This window comes from Oncorhynchus kisutch, linkage group LG17 (assembly GCF_002021735.2).
Source record: "Oncorhynchus kisutch isolate 150728-3 linkage group LG17, Okis_V2, whole genome shotgun sequence".
NCBI lineage: Eukaryota > Metazoa > Chordata > Actinopteri > Salmoniformes > Salmonidae > Oncorhynchus > Oncorhynchus kisutch.
Genome location: NC_034190.2, coordinates 29,580,447 through 29,603,318, shown reverse-complemented (window position 1 = coordinate 29,603,318; position 22,872 = coordinate 29,580,447). Strand labels below are relative to the sequence as shown.

At 40.6% G+C, this 22,872-nt stretch overlaps 2 protein-coding genes across 3 annotated transcripts in view; both read right to left on the bottom strand.

The window, feature by feature from the left end:
* Positions 1-1,491: 1,491 nt before the first annotated feature.
* Positions 1,492-8,746, bottom strand: LOC109907419 (DNA-directed RNA polymerase III subunit RPC7-like). The gene is made up of 8 exons (XM_020505378.2): positions 8,525-8,746; positions 7,893-8,028; positions 7,397-7,526; positions 6,704-6,772; positions 6,273-6,329; positions 3,557-3,627; positions 3,296-3,415; positions 1,492-2,292 (listed from the first exon to the last, which is right to left on the bottom strand). The coding sequence occupies exons 2-8, from the start codon at positions 8,010-8,012 to the stop codon at positions 2,206-2,208; spliced, it is 654 nt and encodes a 217-aa protein (XP_020360967.1). The 5' UTR covers positions 8,013-8,028; positions 8,525-8,746; the 3' UTR covers positions 1,492-2,205.
* Positions 8,747-9,513: 767 nt separating this feature from the next.
* Positions 9,514-22,872, bottom strand: part of LOC109907415 (transcriptional repressor p66-beta) — a 46,031-nt gene continuing 32,672 nt past the window's right edge. Inside the window, exons 10-11 of one of the 2 annotated variants that reach the window (XM_020505363.2) lie at positions 18,828-19,044; positions 9,514-14,120 (exon numbers count right to left, since the gene is read on the bottom strand). In XM_020505363.2, the coding sequence (XP_020360952.1) occupies positions 13,984-14,120; positions 18,828-19,044 (354 nt within the window). In that variant the 3' untranslated portion in view covers positions 9,514-13,983. Of the gene's footprint in view, positions 14,121-18,803; positions 19,045-22,872 lie in introns of both variants that reach the window. The other variant, XM_020505362.2, reaches the window with a different exon arrangement.

The following is a 22,872-nucleotide window of genomic DNA, read 5'->3' as shown; positions in this document are numbered from 1 at the left end:
TCAGATCTGTGTGAGGATGATTATGAATCACACAAGGTCTCAACCCACTTGTCTGCCTTTATTTAACTAGGCAAGTCAGTTAAGAACAGATTCGTATTTACAATAACGGCCTACCAAAAGGCCTCCTGCAGGGACGGGGGCTGGGATAAAAAAAAATATATATATATATATATAAATATTGGACAAAACATTTCACAACACTACATAAAGAGAGACAACAAAATAGCAAGGCAGCAACACATGACAACGGCATGGTAGCAACACAACATGGTGGCAGCACAAAACATGGTACAAACATGATTGGGGACAGACAACAGCACAAAAAGGTAGAGACAACAATACATCACGCAAAGCAGCCACAACTGTCAGTAAGAGTGTTCATGATTGAGTCTTTGAATGAAGAGATTGAGATAAAACTCTCCAGTTTGAGTGTTTGTTGCAGCTCGTTCCAGTCGCTAGCTGCAGTTGCAGCGAACTGAAAAGAGGAGCGGACCTAGGGATGTGTGTGCTTTGGGGACCTTTAACAGAATGTGACTGGCAGAACGGGTGTTGTATGTGGAGGATGAGGGCTGCAGTAGACATCTCAGATAGGGGGGAGTGAGGCCTAAGAGAGTTTTATAAATAAGTATCAACCAATGGGTCTTGCGACGGGTATACAGAGATGACCAGTTTACAGAGGAGTGCAGTGATGTGTCCTATAAGGAGCATTGGTGGCAAATCTGATGGCCAAATGGTAAAGCACATTTAGCCGCTCAACAGCACCCTTACCTGCCGATCTATAAATTATGATTAAATGAGTAGTAAACAGACTGTGCATTGTTTTTTATAATAATTATTATTATTTGAGGGGACGGCTTATACTTGTCCTGTTACGCATAAGTATGTAACAGAAACTCCCCCTGAGACACCTGCAGGAAGTTGGGTCACAGCCAGGGTCACCATTGTCTAGCGTCCCAAGAGCAATTAGTGGTAAGTGCCTTGCTTAAGGGCACAGCGACAGATTCTTCAACTTGTCAGCTTTGGGATTCTAACAACCTTTAAGTTACTGGCCCAACGCTTTAACCTTGAGGCTACCTGGCACCCCGTTTAAGTGTTATTGATGTTGTTTTGGATAGAGAATTTCTCAAAATCCAATGGTAAGAGAGCAGAAGACTTGGGAGTAAACAAATAAACAATGCCCTTTTTTCAAAACTAGTCACGCAATGGAAACTTTCTGCCCTTAGGGTTTTCTTTTCACTGCTGACGGCAACAATGTTAAACCCTGTTCAATGAAATGGAGGATCACACTATTTCAAGGGTAGAAATAGAAGAAGAAAAAAAACATTCTGGGAGCTCACCACTATAAATTGCCTTTTACTTGGCAATGGTGAATAACCTTTTTTTTTGTTAGCTGCATAACCTACCAACTACACACAGTGAACATAAACCGCCCCTTGATTTACCTTGGAGTAATATGCCATCTGCTGGTTGATACAAAACACAACTATTTGCTCGGGTTCTTTAAAATGTATTTAGAGAATCAAATTCAACACTTTCAAATGTTCAACTCGCATAACAGAAATGTCACATTACAGAAATAAAATATTTAAAATGAACAAAAGGTCATTTTTCGATTAGCTAAGACATGGAAAACTGTAATTAAAAACTTTGATTGTCGTATACACCTAAAAAAAAGATTGTTACACCAAGGAATTGTAAAAGCTAAATTACCTTTCTCTAAAACATGCCGTTACTCTAAAAACACTATCACTACAATTGCACATTATCTGTTAATTAAAACCCTAAAATCTATTATTAAAGTTATAAAAGGCCACAATGGCCTGTAAATAAATCAGCTCCCATTACTACCTCAACATAGCTGAAGAAAGGGGAACAGTCAGCATGACTAGTTAGTGTCTTTGGGACTTTAAACCACCACATACAACAAGTCTGAGTATTTGCTCTAGACATCTACATTGAGCAACTGTTTCCAACAACAGTCACCACCTTCCATGTCCTGGACCTAGGTTATCAGACAGCAGCATATTGTTCTTTCCATGTTTTAGACTATACCTGTCATGGCTGAATAGCAGCAGGCCTTCAATGTCTGTTACCATGGCCAGTGACTCCACAAGTAATTCAAATACTGTAACTGCGTCCACGGGGACGATTACTTAAGGCCTCCTCTTCTAGTCTATTTGGTGTTATCAGCACTCGCACGGTCTCTCAGTAAGTAGCTTCGTCCATGTTGTCGTCGCTGTCCCCTCCAAACTCCTCTCCGTTGTCAAAGTAAGACATGATGTAGTCGGTATCCTGGAACGCAGATGAGAAGCAGCGTTTCCATTAGGAAAAACTTGTGAGACCCACTGTAAGACCAGATTTGAATTTGCAAGGGTGCCCCACTGCCAAATGACACCACATATGGAATCGAGTCGGTTGCAATTAATAGTGAGCTATGCAAGGAGTAATGATAGCCTACCAAGGGAACAATGGCTCTATGCACTTCTCCCTCGGTCCCGCTGGCTTGTCAACATTCTGTTTCAGTGTCGCTTCATTTTTCTAATTGTCTGTACCTTCTTGGTATAGTAGCTAGCTAGTTTAATTTGCTCTGTTTTTAGCATGTATGACATAGCTATTCAACCATACATTAGAGGAAGGCATCTTACTTCATCAAAATACTCCCCCTTTGTGAACTTGCATGACATTTCAGTGAGTCCTCATTTGGAGAGGTGAATCTCGCTAAACATCATAGAACCCTTACGGCCTGAGTAAATACAGCCGTGTCTGTCACAAACTCAATGGCACGGGGAACTGAAGGCCGGATCCAGTTGATAAAATGTGGCCAAGTTTGCAAGCAAGAGCACGAGCTCAAGACAGACAGGAATAATCGACTGATGATTGAAAGACAACCTGAACCAATCTCCATGCATAGCCAAAGTGACTTATAGAAGATGTGTATTTTCATCAGGATATTTTCTGCTGGACAATGCGTCTGACAATGTTTTTATTTTTGGCTTTTATGGGGGGGGGGGGGTTTAACCACCAAAATACGGCTATTACCAGCTAATGGACCTCTGATGAGAAGGTGTGGATTTTAAGAAACCTAAACACACCGTAAACACCGTTTATGCACTTCTATATTTAGTGAATAGCGTTTGAGTATCTATTATGATAAATGAGTGTTGTTAGCATCAGTGTTACTTGCCGCCCATTATCTCAACTGGCATTTCAACTATTTTTTTACACCTAAAACCCTGACCATAACAATCAGGTTACAAAACGTAAATGGGCCACATCAGTCGCCAATACCCCTTACCTCTTCAAAGTCTTCCTCGTAGTCCTCTTCCTCTGGCTGTTCTTCTTCCTCGTTCGTCTTCTTTTTCTCCCCGTCTTCCTCTTCCTCAGAGTTCACCGCCTCTTCTTTCTTTTCGAGAGTCTGAAGAGTGGGAATTTCCACAAAACATCAAAACCAGAGCAGGGTATATGCAAATCTCCCTCAATTAGGAGTAACTAAAAGGAATAAATGTATGATCTCTAGTCTTTCGAAGAAAGGTTAGTAATTTCTGTAGTATCCAACCTCCAGCTTGGTGAGAATCTCCTCTTTTCCCACAGGAGGTTTCTTTGGCTGTTTAACTTGGGGTGGATGTCCTAGAAGAGAAGAACGGAAAAGTAAGTAGATAAAAAAGGAGAACAGACATGGCAACAAATGGCACAAGACAGAAGTATGGCCGTAACAACATATGAGAACACAGAGGTCAGGACCTCGTGAATAAATGTATCTACATCTATATACACATGTACATATATATTACATACACAGTATATACACTGTTTGGCCATAATGACCATCCTTATGTTTGGAGGAAAAAGGGGGAAGCTTGCAAGCCAAAGAACACCATCCCGACCGTGAAGCACGGGGGTGGAAGCACCATGTTGTGGGGGTGCTTTGCTGCAGGAGGGACTGGTGGACTTCACAAAATAGATGACATCATGAGGGAGGAATATTATGTGGATACATTGAAGCAACATCTCAAGACATCAGTCAGGAAGTTAAAGCTTGGTCGCAAATGGGTCTTCCAAATGGACAAGCATACTTCCAAAGTTGTGGCAAAATGGCTTAAGGACAACAAAGCTTTGTGATGGAGTGACCATCACAAAGCCCTGACCTCAATCCTATAGAATATTTGTGGGCTGAACTGAAAAAGCGTGTGCAAGCAAGGAGGCCTACAAACCTGACTCAGTTATACCAGCTCTGTCAGGAGGAATGGGCCAAAATTCACCCAACTTATTGTGGAAACTTGTGGAAGGCTACCCGAAACATTTGACTTGAGTTAAACAATTTAAAGGCAATGCTACAAAATACTAATTGAGTGTATGTAAACTTCTGACCCACTGGGAATGTGATGAAAGAAATAAACAATTAATTAATTAAATTAATGAAATCATTAAATCATTCTCTCTATTATTATTCTGACAATTCACATTTCTTAAAAAAAGTGGTGATCCTAACTGACCTAAGACAGGGAATTTCTACTCGGATTAAATGTCAGGAATTGTGAAAAACAGAGTTTACGTGTATTTGGCTAAGGTGTATGTAAACTTCCGACTTCAACTGTGTATATATATTAGAGGTTAATTACGATTAATCGTAATGGCCGATTAATTAGGGCCGATTTCAAGTTTTCATAAAAATCGGTGGAGTGCAATGAGACTGCGTGGCAGGCTGACTACCTGTTATGCGAGTGCAGCAAGGAGCCAAGGTAAGTTGCTAGCTAGCATTAAACGTATCTTATAAAAAACAATCAATCTTAACATAATCACTAGTTAACTACACATGGTTGATGATGAAATACAAATGGTAGAGACAAATAGTCCTATAATTCCTATAATAACTATAACCTAAAACTTCTTACCTGAGAATATTGAAGACTCATGTTAAAAGGAACCACCAGCTTTCATATGTTCTCATGTTCTAAGCAAGGAACTGAAACGTTAGCTTTCTTACATAGCACAAATTGCACTTTTACTTTCTTCTCCAACACTTTGCTTTTGCATTATTTAAACCAAATTGAACATGTTTCATTATTTATTTGAGGCTAAATTGATTTGATTGATGTATTATATTAAGTGAAAATAAAAGTGTACATTCAGTATTGTTGTAATTGTCATAATTACAAATAAATAAATAAACTTTTCAAAAAATCTGCCGATTAATCAGTATCGGCTTTTTAATGGGCATCCAATAATCGGTATCGAACAATCATAATCGGTCGACCTCTAATACACACACACACACTTTGGAAAGTATTTAACTTTTTACACTCTAAGTATACAAAACAATAAACATAGACTGACCAGGTGAAAGCTATGATCCCTTATTGATGTCACTTGTTAAATCCACTTCAATCCATGTAGATGAAGGGGAGGAGAAGGGTTAAAGAAGGATTTTTAAGCCTTGGAACAATTGAAACATGGATTGTGTGTGTGTGCCATCCAGAGGGTGAATGGGCAAGACAAAAGATTAAAGTGTCTTTGAACGGGGTATGGTAGTAGGTGTCGGGTGCACTGGTTTGTGTCAAGAACTGCAACGCTGCTGGGTTTTTCACACTCAACTGTTTCCTGTGTGTATCAAGAATGGTCAACTACCCAAAGGACATCCAGCTATACTCAGTATATACAGTGCATTCGGAAAGTATTCAGACTCCAGACTCCGAATGCACTGTATTCATGCAGGGGGTAGCAGAGGAGAGAGAGGAAGCAAGCAGAGAGAGAAGTTACTACAGTGCTTCCTATACTTGGGCCTCAGAAAATATGTACTTATCTTATCAAACAAGATAAGAACTTACAAAAATGATGATGTTTGAATATGAACATCCTCACATGGCCCTAAAATGCCATAGGTTTTCCATTTCGTCCCTGACGCTACATGTCAGTGTGAACAATTTCTCACATCACATTACAATTATAAAACTAATAGGCGATGTGTTTGTAGAACGACTAAGGTGAACGAACCTACAGCAGCCAAGTTGAGAACCCATTTCAACAGGTTTTTTTTAACCGACCTCACTAAAACCCTGGTTACAGCCCTTGACAGAAAGGGGTGGGAAGCGGTTCAAAAGTGTTTCGCGAGGAATTCAAAGGCCAAAGTAAGTAGCTAAGAAAATATGTTGAAAAAGTTCACTTATTGAGTATTATCTGGGGGAAAATAAATTCTCAATTGAAAACAATACATGGCGTCCACAAAGTTTGAATTCCACACACAAATCTCAAGGCCTTTCAGACAAAGTACTCACTTTTAGCCAGAGGCTTCCTCACTTTAATGCAAAGCTCTTTAGGTAATCTGCTCCAGTCTGAAACAGAACCATAGAAAAAGAGAAACATGTTAACACAGAAAAATACACATCACAAAAAACACACCATAATGGATCTTATTCACAGTATAAGGAATAATGACACCACAGCACAAGATAAAAAATCGGACAAATTCAAACCAGAAAGGGACTTGTCTGGCACCATCTGCTGCACATATACCAACACTGCATCAAAAGAAAACGCCAGGAAAGGGACAGACTCAGCCTAGCTAGGTGTTGCCGCTGAAGACTACAAGCAGCAGGAAAGTGGTACAGAGAACTAAATAGTTAATGAAAGAGACAACTGTTCTGTGATCAGTTGGGTGCAAATTCTAACCCCTAGTATTTCCACAAACCAGCCCATCATTACTCACCTGGGCTCCACTCGATGGCACTGTCCTTGGGCTCTCCACTCTGGTACTTATCAGAGTAGCGATCAACATCTACAATGGAAACAACAGCATAATTACAACTAACAACGTCCTATTCATATAATAGCAGCAAAGGAAAACAAGTATGACACTCCATTACAAAACCTTCTATACCATTTGTCTGACATACATTAACATCCATCATAACTGGGTACTTTTACATGCATTCAATAACCCGATTATTGTGAATACTCTGACAATATAATAGATTGATTTAAACATTTACATGCTTTGCCCTTACAATCCGGTTTACATGGACAGCTGATCAATTGGCTACCTAAAGGGACTTACAAAATTATTTCACGCGCGACAAATGACACAACAAAAACTTGCAATTTTCTTTAAAAGTTTACAAATAACATTAACCATATGACTTTGGAACTTAGCTCAATCACGGTTAATAACATTCTACGATTTCTCCACCCCTTAAAATGAGACTCGGCAATATGACATTGCAACGAGCAGCACCGCAGATGAGCACGATGCAAGACAATAGCTATAACGTGATAGCTATGGGACCAAAATGGCAGAGCCTCACGCTTCAATGCCCTTACTTGTTTGCAGAAATTGGCCTGATATTGCCGTTTACTTTGTGCATCGCTAACTCTGCCTTCAATCCTGTGTGTGCTGGCTTACCTCTTTTGGGAGCGGCCCGTCTGATGTAGAAGGGCAGGGTCTTGTTGGCGGCCCTCAGCTCCTGTTTCAGAGCCAGCATGTACTCCACCTCCTCTCCTGTCTGCAGGGGCACAGGCTGGACTGGCATGGGCTGAGGTTAGGGAGGGGGAACAGATCAAGAGGCTGGGTTGTTATAGCGTCACAACAATAGCACTAAGTAAAGACATTAGTACATTTAAATTACTAAACAGTATTTCAAAATACTGCAACCCAGTTAGAGGATGGTATGCAATATTGTGTGTCTAAACCAGTCAGTGTCCATACAAATGATATTGTACCTCGGAGAGAAAAATTGCCTCTAAGAGAAAAACAAAACATGTATCCATTACATTACTAGTAATATTAGATAACTGTAATTATTTTAATTTTGTGACGCTCAAGACAAGAGCACTATAAGCAACAGCGGCAAGGTAAGTCTAGGCTATGTTACAAGCCCTGACTCCATGTGCACACTCACAGGGAAGAGGGGTGAGGGCTTAAAGGTGGTGGGGGGCAGGCTGTCTCCCCTTCCTATGCCCAAATCCTCCAGGTTGAAGGTCATCTGACCCCTTCCACGACCCCTGCCTCTTCCAGCCATGGTGATGAGTCTGTAGCTAAATGCATGAAAGAAAACTGTAAACTATAGACGTAGCCTAACAAACACAAATGCACATAGCAGTCAGTATTATGGATAGCTAACTAGCATTTGAGACAGGGCTCCCAACACTTTGGCCCCAATTTACCTTTGTTTATAGATTGCTAGTAACTAGTCAGGTAGCTAGCACTCAATAACCACATGGGAGTCCATACAGAATAGAAAAGCTAGTTACAGTAGCTATTGCATTTCACCCTTTCCCTATTGACTGCTGTATGGGCCTGAGTTCTCGAGAATTAATTTCACACATGATTACATCACATTTTTTAGCAGGCAAAATATCTAGCTAGCTCGCCGTGATATTTTAACTACCATCCAGTGACCTCTACAGTGCAGCATTGTGGTTGTTGTATAGCCAGCTAGCTAACATTAGTATTGGCTGGCATTCAAGCTAGCTATCTATATTTCGCCGCTAAGGATCATTCTGGCATGGTATTGTTTCCACTTAACGTTACCTAAATGGTTTGATAGCGATGAAGCTAACGATTAAGCTTGCAGGTTGAGCCTTTTAATAAACTGCAGGCTAATAATACATATGCTGCTTTTCCTCTTGACACATGTAGCTTATACTGTAGAACATCCAACATTTTAGGAATAAATCCACACGTGCAGACTGCCGGATGTTTTCAACTGGAGTAAACGTGTGTTCCGTCGGCCTTGAATGTCTCATGAAACATATTCTGTGAGGAATTGTTCCGCCCTACTCTCAAGTACTGATATGGAATGATCGTTTCCAATTCAATCTACCATGATACAATTTCCCCTGAAAAAAAGTGTTAGTGTTTTTGAGTAGTTGTGGTGAGCCATATCATAGAAAAAATGTAGTAATTGTTCATTAATTAATTCTTCTGTCTGGGTAATAAGGGAAAACAGCTCACAAGACATTGATGCTCTTCTCATTCGCCCCAAAATAGCTCGGCCAGTGCTGCCACCTAATGGCGCTATTATTCCTAGCATCTTTTGTTATTTGCCAATGTTACGTACAATGATTTATGATTGTTTGAGAAAATGAGGGTGTGGTGTTTAGTTCGGAGTGAATTTTAGAGTTGCCGGTTAGCTTTGTGCTTGTTATGCTGAAAAGGTTAGACTCTTAAATGGTATACAATGCCAAATAATTACTTTACATTTCACATCTACCCCTATAGTGACTTCACAGGAAATACTGGGGTTATTTCCTTTAACAGAGCACAAGTCACACTACAGAAGTAAATCGTTCCATCCTTTATTAAACATAGCTTGCAAGAGATAAATATTACAAAGTTATTTCCTCCAAAATTAGCTTATTTTTTTCTGTCAATGCATAATCATTATTAACCAACTGGCAGTTTTCAAACAGCATCAATATTCTTTCATTTTTTTTTTTTTTTTTTTTGAAGACAGTTAAATATCAAGTATGTGCAAAAGGTCAGGATTTACATTTGAAATCAAAATAAAACAAAAGGGCTTTTTTTATAGGATCAAAATTCATTTTAATCTTTTCACCCATTCCCCAATGTCCATTCAATTGATACAGATTGAGTCATTATCAATGTCATTTTTTTCTCACAAATGTAATATACAACATCAACATTATGCAATGTTCAAACTGAGGAATTGCAGTTAATTTTATATGTATAAAAAGAAAAGCTTTCAGCATATTCACATCAAATTTAGAAAATGATTTGCAATAAATCCCCCCTCCCTCCCCTTCAAAAAGTTACCTGTATTTCCAACAATAACTAAAATGCCAAGAGTAAATGAAATTATACCAATAAAATAATACATTTGTGTAGCCAGGAAATGTGATCAGTCCTCCATCAGAATGACATCACGATTAGTAAACCCCATAACTAACACTGTCCTGATGGGCAGCTTTATCTGCCTTAAAAGGTTTTAGACACAACCCCATTATTATTTAACTCACTTATATGGCAGTCAATATAGTATTGTCAGTTTGATAACTCCATGAAAATCCCCCAAAACAGATGTTGACCAGAACAAAAATGGTGACGAGGGCAATATTTCACTCATCTCCAACAGCTTCTGGCACACTCGATTAAAAACAAATACTTTTTATTTTATTTTGTAATTTTTTTTTAGACAACTTATATGTTCCAATGGAAAGCATGAGCATTACAAAATGTCACATTTTCATATTCATAGAAATATGGAAGAAAGCAAAGGAAATGTATTTTTTTTTAAACTTGTCATTTCAGACATGGGTAGCCCTGTAGTTCAGTACAGAAATTGAAATCAACAAAACACAGAGAGATCTGTGGATTTGTTGACTATCCCGGGGTAGTACTGTCCGTCAGCGCTTTGACCCATGCCACGTCCTCACAAATGAAGTCTGCATGAGCTCAACCAAAGTAAGAAATACACTGAACAGCGTTGAGTTTCTAATAGAACATACAACAAACATACGTGAACTTGACATTCTTCACGCTCAAAGCCTGTGGAATGGATCTAACTCCGTCAGAACAATGACCACTTTTCCGGCAAACCCTACTCACTACAACAAAAAAAGACATCCAGGGAGAAAATGTGTAAAAAATAATAATAAGAGAATCCCATACATTTTGCACATTTGTTACACAATAATACAGTGATCACAAAACGAAATGGCAAGCTTCACTATATCCATGGCTTCTTGTTTGCTTTTCTACACAATATACCATTTTTTTTTTTAAGGGAGAAAAAAAGCTTATGTACAATAAGTCATTATTACTTCTGACCTAGCAAATATCGTGTCATTTTTATTTCAGTCAATAAAATGTTTGATAATTTTTTAGATTTTTTTCTTGAAAACTTAAAACATTACAAACAAAACAAAAAAAATAACTGAATTGAGACATCAGAAATAGAAGAATGACATTTAAAAACCCTAAAACATTTGACATAAAAATAAAAGATTGTGGTTGAAATTACCAAGGTGTGTGGATTCATCTATTACAGTCTGCAAGAGAGAGAAAGGATCTTCAATATACAGTCCAGCTTTGTAGCAAAAGGACATAGAATAAAACGAGTCAAATCAAATATATGATGGGGTGGGAAAGAAAATGTACCGACAAACTTTTTTTCAAATGACATCCTATAGTAACCAACCACAAAAGAAGGTATTGATTGACAATAGTATAAGCAACAAAAAAACTTTCTCTTCTGAATGTAAACTTCCATTCACATCTACATATTGCACCTGCCAATCAAACCCAAGGTAGTTTCATAATGACTTGGTGTATGTTCAGTATAAATAACTTACAAGAACTAGGAAATGGGAACTTGAGATTTCATAGGCCACTGCATGAGTGCACTTGACACACCAAATCTGTGTATCCAGTGGGTAGAGCTTGTATCCAATTTTCAGACTACTCTGCCGTAGGACTAAATGTAAGCCTGTCATGTCAGGCCTGCTAAACTGCACACACCCAGTGATAGTAGTGTTAACTATCCTGAGATTGATCCAAATCAGCAGATTACCCCATTTCAAAGAATCCATCTTGTTTGGTTCAGCTCCTCATAGCTTCCACTCTAACAGTGTTGGTCATAATCTCACAACCACACCATACAGGTTGTCAGTGCATAAGAGGGTGAAAAACCCCAAACTCTTTCTTGAGGCCAGTGAACAATACAGGTGAGACATTTTTAAGTGCCAATATTATTGCAGGGTCTTCGTTGATCCTTTGGCTTTACTTAAGACTCTCTATGACCATTGGGATGGTGATGTGCCCTAACCCTTTATTCAATAACCTATTTGACCAAAAACGGACATAATACGCTGTTGATCCAATGGCCTTCAGGGGCTAATGTTTAATGTCGTTCAACGGTTGACCTAAACCCCTGATACAGTGAGAGGTGAAATTGCAAAGATAGGTTATAGCAGTAAATAATGCAACAATCCTCTAAAAGCCTGAAAGACTGAAAACTGTGACGCTGAACCTAGCACAAACTAAAAGCCCTGTCTGATCTTCCCAAGACTAGCCATAAACCCCCTATAGCTTCTACACGGACACACATGTAAAAACGTATCTCCTCTGCCAACCAGACAAACCCCAAACTAATTGAAGATCTGCTGGTCTACCTCTCTCGGAGTAATACTGCACATTTACTGAACACTGCTTTAATGTATTGTATGACGTGTAGCAAACTTGACTTCAAAACCAAACCGAAAAGACAAACATAGAAAGTGCTGCTGGTGAAATGTGTGTGGCAGTGGTAAAAGAGTGTTGACAGGTGTGAGAGACCATGCTTGTATGACCGATGCCCCAAAGGACAACGGGGGGCAAAAAAAATAAAAAGGATAAAAACAATTTGGTGTCAGTGCCAGCGTTAACAAAACTGTTCAAATCATTGAAAAGATAAAGAGGGTTAACCCATTGAATGTCGTCTGATACAGTCCACATGAACACTCTGGACAATGGTCTCTCTCCCGAAGACAATCGGATGACATCCGCACCTTGGGGTACCTGGGAATTGTAACATTTTTAACCTTTTATTTTCATTTTATTCATAATAAGAAAAGTGCTCCTCGAGAATGAGGCATCTCGTGTGCATTGCCTGAACACGATGATTGATCCATCTATCCCATTTTCTAGATAAATCCATTTCAGTCTCCTTTCTCTCAAGCTAGCCATCAATACATAATCCATATAGATATTTGAATAGTTTCAATCTGTTCACTATTTTTGATCATTATCGTCTCCTGGGGCAAGTACCTCACAGATACGCAGCCTTTTCTACAGGAGACGGCGCAAATAAAAACAACGACAAATCAAGAAACCCTACAACAACAAGAAAACAAATAACATGCCACTGCCACCTCCTACTCGAGTCCTCGCCATTTCCCTCGCGGTACCACAAGGAACAGTTGGGTTTAGAAAGGTTTGTAGTCTCTGCATACTCTATAAGTGAAGGCATTGAGGGGCAATGGAGAATCTTGGGGGCAGGTTTCATGACCCCATTTTCAGGCCTGTGCCAAGAAGCGAGATGGGACGATACGCCACAGTCCAAAATGGCTGCCACGCTCCTTCTCTATGCAGGCCATGGCCTCCACCGGTGACATGGCAGGTATTTTTTTCTCACCGCAAACACCGGTGGACTTTCCTGTGCTTAGTTCATAGATTTAAAAAAAATCTATCTGCTCCATAGCGCGCACTTTCTGGATTTTCTCGCTTCCATTAATACTGTGTCAAATAAAAATATGAATAGTGCTTCCTGGTTATGATCCGTCATCTTTGCTGGTCGACTCAAAGCAGGGCAGTCAGTCATTTGGACCAGTGTCCAGTTAGATCCGGTTCATTCCACATGATCGCCCTCTTACATAGCGATATGTCCATCTCTTTTGCCGCGTTGAAACTTCACAAGAATCCAATCCATAACAGAAGGTGGCTTTAAACATTTTGAAAACTAAAATAACCATACATATGGAGTGTAGAAGGGGAGTAAGTAAAATACAATTATGCCAAAAGAAAAACAATGAAATCCGAAAGCAACCCTGCAATAGTCGCCGCCCCCCCCCCCCCCCCAAATAAATAAAAGTAAAGGTATGAACTGAAAGGCGCTCTACATAGCATAACAATAAAAAATCTTAATAAGAGTAATAGTAACTGAAGCGGTAACAGTTATCATAATAATAATAGTAACAGCGGCAATAATAGTAGTACAAATTATTTGAGTCTCCTAAATCATTTTGCTATAGTAAGAAAGTCGAGAAGATGCACTGACAGTTTGGTTGTCTTTTGTCTGGCTGATTGTGTCGTTTCTCAGGCTGATTGTGTCGTTTCTCATGGGTTAGTTTAGGTAGGCACACGGACAGGCACTGCATGCAATAGGGTGGGGGGAGGTGGTCTTTTTTTTGTGAGGGCATGGCGGCGGGGGGGGGGGGGGAGAAGGTGGCCCTTGGGGAGAGGATTGGGAAGGTGGGGGTAAAGGGCGGGGTTCATTTCTGTCCGTTGATGGACTGCGATATGGAGCGTGGCGGGATCATGTCCAACAGGTACTCCCTCTGGCGGTCAGCTAAGCTGGAGCCCTTGTGGGCCCCAACCCCTCCTTGGTTCAGGTATGCAATGTTCAATCCTGACAGAAAAGGAGAAAGAGATCAAGAATAATAGAGAAGGAGAGAAAGAGACAGAGTTCAAACAAGCAGTTGAGAGAATGAACAAGGAAAGGGAAGTTAAAAAAGGACAGAAAGAGAGAGAGAGGAAAAAGAATGAGGAAGAAAGAGGAACACATTCAAAAAAAAACTTTGTACCCGCAACATATTTAAATATGTGGCTGTGTCTGTTTTGTCCACCTGGGTTGGGGTCAATTCCAATTTAATTTGAAATTCAAAATGTAATACTCAATTTTACTCATGAAGCAGAGAATTTACATTGAATTCAATTAAAGTTAACAAACTTCAAGTTATGGAATTATGATTGAATTGTAATTAGTGTGTTTTGAATTGGAATTGTAAAAAGAAAAAAATTTAATTGAAGATCTGTACATTTCACAGTTAATGCACTTAGTATCAAAAATTGACAGCAGGATTTGTTTTTAAATTATTTAAAGTTGCATTTTTATGTCCAGTATAACTACACTGTCTGAACAATGACATGTTCAGCCTAACAGCCTGAGGGAATTTAATTGGAATTTGTGGAATTGTTGTGGATAATATTGAATTGGCAATTACATATTTTTTTTTTTTATAACCTAACATTGGAACTTGGAGGGATGGAATCTTCTCTGAATTCAAAGACTAACCTGGAATTTGAATTGAGTTTACAGGGACAGGGAGTTTAATTAGAATGTAATTTGTTGAATTAATCCCAACCCTGCTGTCCACCTCACCAGAGATTTCAGAGTTTGTTAGACAATCATAAGGTATGACAATTATTATTTCAATAATTCATTAATTAATGCTCTCAGTATGGCCATCTTTGTGAAAAATGTATCACTCTTACGCTTTCTTTGAATGCTCAACATTGGGCATCACCTTCAGGTATAATGCATTATAATGCATTGTAAGACCTGTCATAAGCAGGTACGACCCCCATATTATCATCTCATCATCTCATAATGATCCTGACTGAATTTAAAACAGCCATTTGGAAGATGTTTAAAATGTGCTACATAGAAAGACAAAACTTATTTTGAGCCTTACACATTATACTGGTCCCTTGGAGAAATCGATCCCACAACCATTTATACACTGAGTGTACAAAACATTAAGGACACATGCTTTTTCCATGACAGACTGACCAGGTGAAAGCTATGATCCCTTATTGATGTCACTTGCTAAATCCACTTAAAATCAGTGTAGATGAAGGGGAGGAGACAGGTTAAAGAAGGATTTTTAAGCCTTCAGACAAGAGAGACATGTATTGTGTATGTGTGCCATTCAGAGGGTGAATGGGCAAGACAAAAGATTGAAGTGCCTTTGAACGGGGGTAAGTTCAGGTGCACAGGTTTGTGTCAAAACTGCAATGCTGCTGGGTTTTTAGGCAGCATTGCAGCTTCTTCTACAATGTAGAAAAAAGTAAAAGTAAAGAAAAACCCTTGAATGATTAGGTGTGTCCAAACATTTGACTGGTACTGTATTTATACACACAGCACCAGTCAAAAGATTGGACACATCTAATCATTCAAGGGGTTTTCTTTCTTTTTACTATTTTCTACATTGTAGAGTAACAGACATCAAAATTATGAAATAACACATATGGAATCATGTAGCAACCAAAAAAGTTTTAAACAAATCAAAATACATTTTACATTTGGGATTCTTCAAAGTAGCCACCCTTTGACTTGATGAGAGCTTTGCACACTCTTGGTATTCTGTCAACCAGCTTCACCTGGAATGCTTTCCCAATGCTTCACCTGGAATGCTTTCCCAATGCTTCACCTGGAATGCTTTCTTGAAGGATATGTATGCTGAGCACTTGTTGGCTGCTTTTCCTTCACTCTGAGGTCTAACTCATCCCAAACCATCTCAAATGGGTTGAGGTCCTGTGATTGTGGAGGCCAGGTCATCTGAAACAGCACTCCATCACTCTCCTTCTTGGTCAAAAAGCCCTTACATAGCCTGGAGGTGTGTTGGGTCATTGTCTTGTTGAAAAACAAATGATAGTGGGACTAAGCGCAAATCAGATGGGATGGTGTATAGCTGTAGAATGGTGTGGTAGCCATGCTGGTTAAGTGTGCCTTGAATTCTAAATAAATCACTAACAGTGTCACCAGCAAAGCACCCCCACACAATCACACCTCCTCCTCCAAGCTTCACGGTGGGAACCACACACGCAGAGATCATCTGTTCACCTACTCTACGTCTCACAAAGATACAGCGGTTGGAACCAAAATTCTCAAATTTGGACTCAGACCAAAGGACAGATTTCCACCAGTCTAATGTCCATTGCTCATGTTTCTTGGACAAAGGGAAAGTCTCTTCTTCATTTTGGTGTCATTTAGTAGTGGTTTCTTTGCAGCAATTCGACCATGAAGGCCTGATTCACGCAGTCTCCTCTGAACAGTTGATGTTGAGATGTGTCTGTTACTTGAACTTTGTGAAGCATTTATTTGGGCTGCAATTTCTGAGGCTGGTAACTCTAATGAACATCCTCTGCAGCAGAGGTAACTCTGGGTCTTCCTTTCATGTGGTGGTCCTCATGAGAGCCAGTTTCATCATAGTGCTTGATGGTTTTTGCGACTTAAAAAATTCTCCATATTGACTATTCATGTCTTAAAGTAATGATAGACTGTCATTTCTCTTTGCTTATTTAAGATGTTCTTTCCATAATATGGACTTGGTCTTTTACCAAATAGGGCTATCTTCTGTATACCAACTTTACCTTGTCACAACACAACTGATTGCCTCAAACGCATTAAGAAGGAAAGAAATACCACAAGTGAACTTTTAACAAGGCACACCTGTTAATTGAAAGGCATTCCAAGTGACTAACTTATGAAGATGGTTGAGAGAACGCCAAGAGTGTACAAACTGTCATCAAGGCAAAGGAATCTCAAATATAAAATATATTTAGATTTGTTTAACACTTTTTGATTATTACATGATTCTATATGTGATATTTAATAGTATTGATGTCTTCACTATTATTATACAATGTAGAAAATAGTCAAAATAAAGAAAAACCCTGGAATGAGTAGGTTTCCAAACATGACTGTTACTTCTATATATTTCACACACACACACACACATACATACATGTAATAGCATTATACAGTGCCTTCAGAAAGTATTCACACCCCTTGACTTTTTCCACATTTTCTTGTGTTACAGCCTGAATATAAAATTGGTTATATTTAGATGTTTGTCACTGGCCTACACACAATACCTCATAATGTCAAAGTTAAATTATGTTTTTAGAATTGTTTACTAATGTCAATAATTATTCAACCACTTTGTTATGGCAAGCCTGAATAAGTTCAGGAGTAAAACATTGCTTAACAAATCACAAATAAGTTGCATGGACTAACTCTGTGTGCAATAACAGCGTTTATAAATATTTTTTAATGACTACCTCCTCTCTGTACCCCACACATACAGATCATTTTAAAGGTCCCTCAGTCGAGCAGTACATTTTAAACACAGATTCAACCACAAAGACCAGGGAGACTTTCTAATGCCTCGCAAAGAAGGGCACCTATTGGTAGATGGGTAAAAATAAAACAAAGCAGACACTGACTACCCTTTCAAACATGGAGAACTTATTAATTACACTTTGGATGGTGTATCAATACACACAGTCACTATAAAGCTACAGGCGTCGTTCCTAACTCAGTTGCTGGAGAGGCAGGAAACGGCTCAGGGATTTCAACATGAGGCCAATGGTGACTTTAAAATAGTTACAGTTTAACGGCTGTGATAGGAGAAAACTGAGGATGGATCAACAACATTGTAGTTATTCCACAATATTAACCTAATTGACAATGAAAAGAAGCCTGTAAAAAAAAGCCTGTACAGAGTACAAATATTCCAGAAAATGTATCTTGTTTGCAATAAGGCACTAAAGTAAAACAGCAAAAAATATGGCAAAGAAATTAACTTTATGTCCTGAATAGAAAACGTTATGTTTGGGGCAAATCCAACACACCCCTGAGGACCACTTTTCATATTTTCAAGCATTGTGGTGGCTGGATCATGTTTTGGGTATGCTTGCCATCAGCAAGGACTAGGGAGTTTTTTTGGATAAAAATAAACTAAATAGAGCTAAGCGCAGGCAAAACCCTAAAGGAAAACCTGGTTCAGTCTGCTTTTCACCAGACATTGGGAGACAAATTCACCTTTCAGCTTGACAATAACCTAAAACACAAGGCCAAATACACTGGAGTTGCTTACCAAGACGACGTTGAATGTTCCTGAGTGGGCTAGTTACAGTCAGACTTAAATCTGCTTGAAAATCTATGTTAAGAATTGAAAATGGCTGTCTAGCGATGAACAACAACCAACTTAACAGAGATTGAAAAATTTGTAAAAGTATAAAGTGCAAACATTGTACAATCCAGTAGTGCAAAGCTCTTTGAGATTGACCGATAAAGCCCCACAGCTGTAATCACTGCCAAAGGTGATTCTAACATGTATTGCTTACCTAATCAAGATATATTAGTGTTTTATTTTTCATATTTAAGAGTTTTTATTCCACTTTGTATTTTTTGACAAAGTAAATGCAATTAAATCAATTTCAATCCCACTTTGTACAACAACAAAATGTGGAAAAAATCTGAAGGCACTGTATCTGCAGGCTTTAGGCCTAATTGAAGTGTTACCATAAGGGGTTCTCAAAAACCCACCGGGGATGTTGTAGATCTGGCGACGGCCATCATGCTGGATCCGACTGCTGCCACCGCCACCACTACTGCTGCCACCTCCTCCTCCGCAGCGCTGCTTCCCCGTCATCCCCAGCAGGCCACTGGCCACGGAGAGCTGGGATGCCTGGGCGAAGTTGGAGAGGACGCCCCTCGCCGAGCTGGAGAGACCCCTCTGCATGGAGGCCTGAGGCTGGGGAGCCTGAGGGAGCAGAGAGTGGAGAGAAAGTGGAGGAAATCAGTGACCTCTAGACACATCAGTCCAGTCAAAAATGTATTTTTTTTGTAACATTACAAAACATAATATGATACTGTGCCGGAGCATGGTCTACAAACGCTGCCAACTAAATCAAATCATGGTCACATACACATGGTTAGCAGATGTTAATGCGAGTGTAGCGAAATTAAATTAAAGCAGGAAGCACCAGTGACTCGGTCTATAAAAAAGTGGTCAGATGAAGCAGATGCTAAACTACAGAACTGTTTCGCTATCACAGACTGGAACATGTTCCGGGATTCTTCCGATGGCATTGAGGAGTACACCATATCAGCCACTGGCTTTATCAATAAGTGCATCGAGGACGTCGTCCCCACATTGACTATACGTACATACCCCAACCAGAAGCCATGGATTACAGGCAACATTCGCACTGAGCTAAAGGGTAGAGCTGGCGCTTTCAAGGTGCGGTACTCTAACCCGGACGCTTACAAGAAATACTGCTATACCCTGCAACGAACCATCAAACAGGCAAAGCGTCAATACAGGGCTAAGATTGAACCATACTACACTGGCTCAGATGCTCGTCTTATGTGGCAGGGCTTGCAAACTATTACAGACTACAAAAGGGAAGCACAGCCGCGAGCTGCCCAGTGACACCAGCCTACAAGATGAGCTAAATCCCTTTATGTTCGCTTCGAGGCAAGCAACACTGAGGCATGCATGAGAGCATCAGCTGTTCTGGACGACTGTGTGATCATGCTCTCCGTAGCTGACGTGACTAAGACCTTTAAACAGGTCAAGATACACAAGGCTGCGGGGACAGATGGATTACCAGGACGTGTGCTCCGGGCATGTACTGACCAACTGGCAGGTGTCTTCACTGACATTTTCAACATGTCCCTGAATGAGTCTGTAATACAAACATGTTTCAAGCAGAACACCATAGTCCCTGTGCCCAAGAACAAAAAGGCAAACTGCCTAAATGACTACAGACCCGTAGCACTCACGTCCATAGCCATGAAGTGCTTTAATGGCTCACATCAACACCATTATCCCAGAAACCCAAGCAATTGCTCGGCCTCCGACCGCAAGGCACTACTGAGGGTAGTGGGTACGGCCCAGTACATCACTGGGGCTAAGCTGCCTGCCATCCAGGACCTCTACACCAGGTGGTGTGAGAGAAAGGCCCTAAAAATTGTCATAAGACCCCAGACATAGACTGTTCTCTCTACTACCGCATGGCAAGCGGTACCGGAGTGCCAAGTCTAGGACAAAAAGGCTTCTCAACAGTTTTTATTTCTTTACCTACCTATTGTTCACCTAATACATTTTTTGCACTATTGGTTAGAGCCTGTAAGTAAGCATTTCACTGTAAGGTGAAATTCGTCGCAAGTGACAAACTTTGATTTGAAATGTTTGTGCTTCTAGTTCCGACAGTGCAGTAATATCTAACAAGTAATCTAACAATTCCACAACAACTACCTAAAACACACAAATCTAAAAGGGATGGAACAAGAATATGTACATATAAATATATGGATGAGCGATGACCGAGCAGCATAGGCAAGATGCAATGGATGGTATAAAATACAGTATATACATATGAGATGAGTAATGTAAGATATGTAAACATTATCAAAGTGACATTATTTAAAGTGACCAGCGATACATCTATTAAAATGGCCAATGATTCAAGTCTGTGTGTAGGCAGCAGCCTCTCTGTGTTACAGCTTCAGTCTCTCGGTCCCAGCTTTGATGCACCTGTACTGACCTCGCCTTCTGGATGGTAGCGGGGTGAACAGGCAGTGGCTCGGGTGGCTGTTACCCTTGATGATCTTTTAGGCCTTCCTGTGACATCGGGTGCTATAGGTGTCCTGGAGGGCACGTAGTTTACCCCCAGTGATGCGTTGTGCAGACCGTACCACCCTCTGGGGAGACTTGCGTTTGTGGGTGGTGCAGTTGCCGTACCAGGCGGTGATACAGCCCGACAGGATGCTCTCAATTGTGCATGCCCCCACCTCCTTCCTATAGGCTGTCTCATTGTTGTTGGTAATCAAGCCTACTACTGTTGTGTAGTCTACAAACTTGATGATCGAGTTGGAGGCGTGCATGGCCACGCAGTCATGGGTGAAAAGGGAGTACATGTGGTTGAGCACGCACCATTGTGGGGCGTCAGTGTTAATGATCAACAAAATGGGAATGGTGTTTCCTACCTTCACCACCTGGGGGCAGCCCGTCTGGAAGTCCAGGACCCAATTGCACAGGGTGGGACTGAGACCCAGGGCCTCAAGCTTAATGAGCTTGGATGGTACTATGGTGTTGAATGCTGAGCTGTAGTCAATGAACAGCATTCTTACATAGCTATTCCTCTTTTCCAGATGGAAATATGGCGGTGAGCAGTGTGATGGCAATTGCATCGTCTCTGGACCTGTTGGGGCGGTATGCAAAACTGAAGTGGGTCTAGGGTGGGGGGTAAGGTGGAGGTGATATGATCCTTGACTAGTTTCTCAAAGCACTTCATGATGACAAAAGTGAGTGCTACGGGGTGATAGTCATTTAGTTCAGTTATCTTTTCCTTCTTGGGTACAGCAACAATGGTGGCCATCTTGAAGCATGTGTGGATAGCAGACTGGGATGGGGAGCGATTGAATATGTCCATAAACACACCAACCAGCTGGTCTGCGCATGCTCTGAGGGATGCCGCATGGGCCAGCAGCCTTGCGACGATTAAAACGTTTAAATGTCTTACTCACGTCGGCAGTGGAGAAGGGGGTCCGGTAGTCCTTGGTAGCGGGCCGTGTCGGTGGCACTGTATTATCCTCAAAGCGGGCAAAGAAGGTGTTTAGTTTGTCTGGAAGCAAGACGTTGGTGTCCGTGAAGTGGCTGGTTTTCTTTTTGTAGTCCGTAATTGCCGGTAGACCCTGGCACATACATCTCGTGTCTGAGCCGTTGAATTGCGACTCTACTATGTCCCTATACCAACATTTCACTTGTTTATATTCTGTTGTTTATATTCTGCCATATTCCCAGTCTTTCCATGGTAAATGAGGTGGTTCACGCTTTCAGTTTTGCGTGAATGCCGCCATCTATCCACGGTTTCTGGTTAGGGTAGGCTTTAATAACCACAGTGCGTACAACCTCTCCAGTGCACCTCCTTATAAACTCACTCACCAAATCAGTGTATAAATGGATGTTATTCTCTGAGGCTGCCCGGAACATTTCCCAGTCCGTGTGATCAAAACAATCTTGAAGCGTGGATTCCAATTGGTCAGACCAGCATTGAATCGCTCTTGTCACAGGTACATCTTGCTTGAGATTCTACCTATAGGACGGTAGGAGCAAAATGGTGTCGTGGTCGGATTTGCTGAAGGGAGATAATATGGTTGGCATTTGATTGTAAGGAATTCTAGGTCAGGTGAACAAAAGGACTTTCGTTTCTGTTTGTTGTTATGATTACAACATGAGTCGTTAATCATGAAGCACACACCCCTTGCCCTTCTTATTCCCAGAGAGATGTTTATTTCTGTCGGCGCGACGCATGAAGAAACCCGGTGGCTGTACCGACTCCGACAACATATCCCGAGAGAGCCATGTTTCCGTGAAAAAGAGAATGTTACAATCTCTGATGTTTCTCTGGAAGGCAACCCTTGCCCTAATTTAGTCTACCTTGTTGTCTAGAGAGTGGACATTGGCGAGTAATATACTCGGAAGTGGTGGGTGGTGTGCACGCCTTCGAAGTCTGACCAGGAGGCGCCTCAGTCTACCTCTTCTGCAGTGACGTTGTTTTGGGTCGGCCTCTGGGATTAGATC

Excerpts from the sequence above, each read along its gene's own strand:
- LOC109907419 (XM_020505378.2), bottom strand. The coding sequence starts at position 8,012 with ATGGCTGGAAGAGGCAGGGGTCGTGGAAGGGGTCAGATGACCTTCAAC. Across the intron at positions 7,527-7,892 it reads AGCCCTCACCCCTCTTCCCT|CCCATGCCAGTCCAGCCTGT; the intron begins GTGAGTGTGCAC and ends CCCTAACCTCAG. Across the intron at positions 6,773-7,396 it reads ACGGGCCGCTCCCAAAAGAG|ATGTTGATCGCTACTCTGAT; the intron begins GTAAGCCAGCAC and ends TTTCCATTGTAG.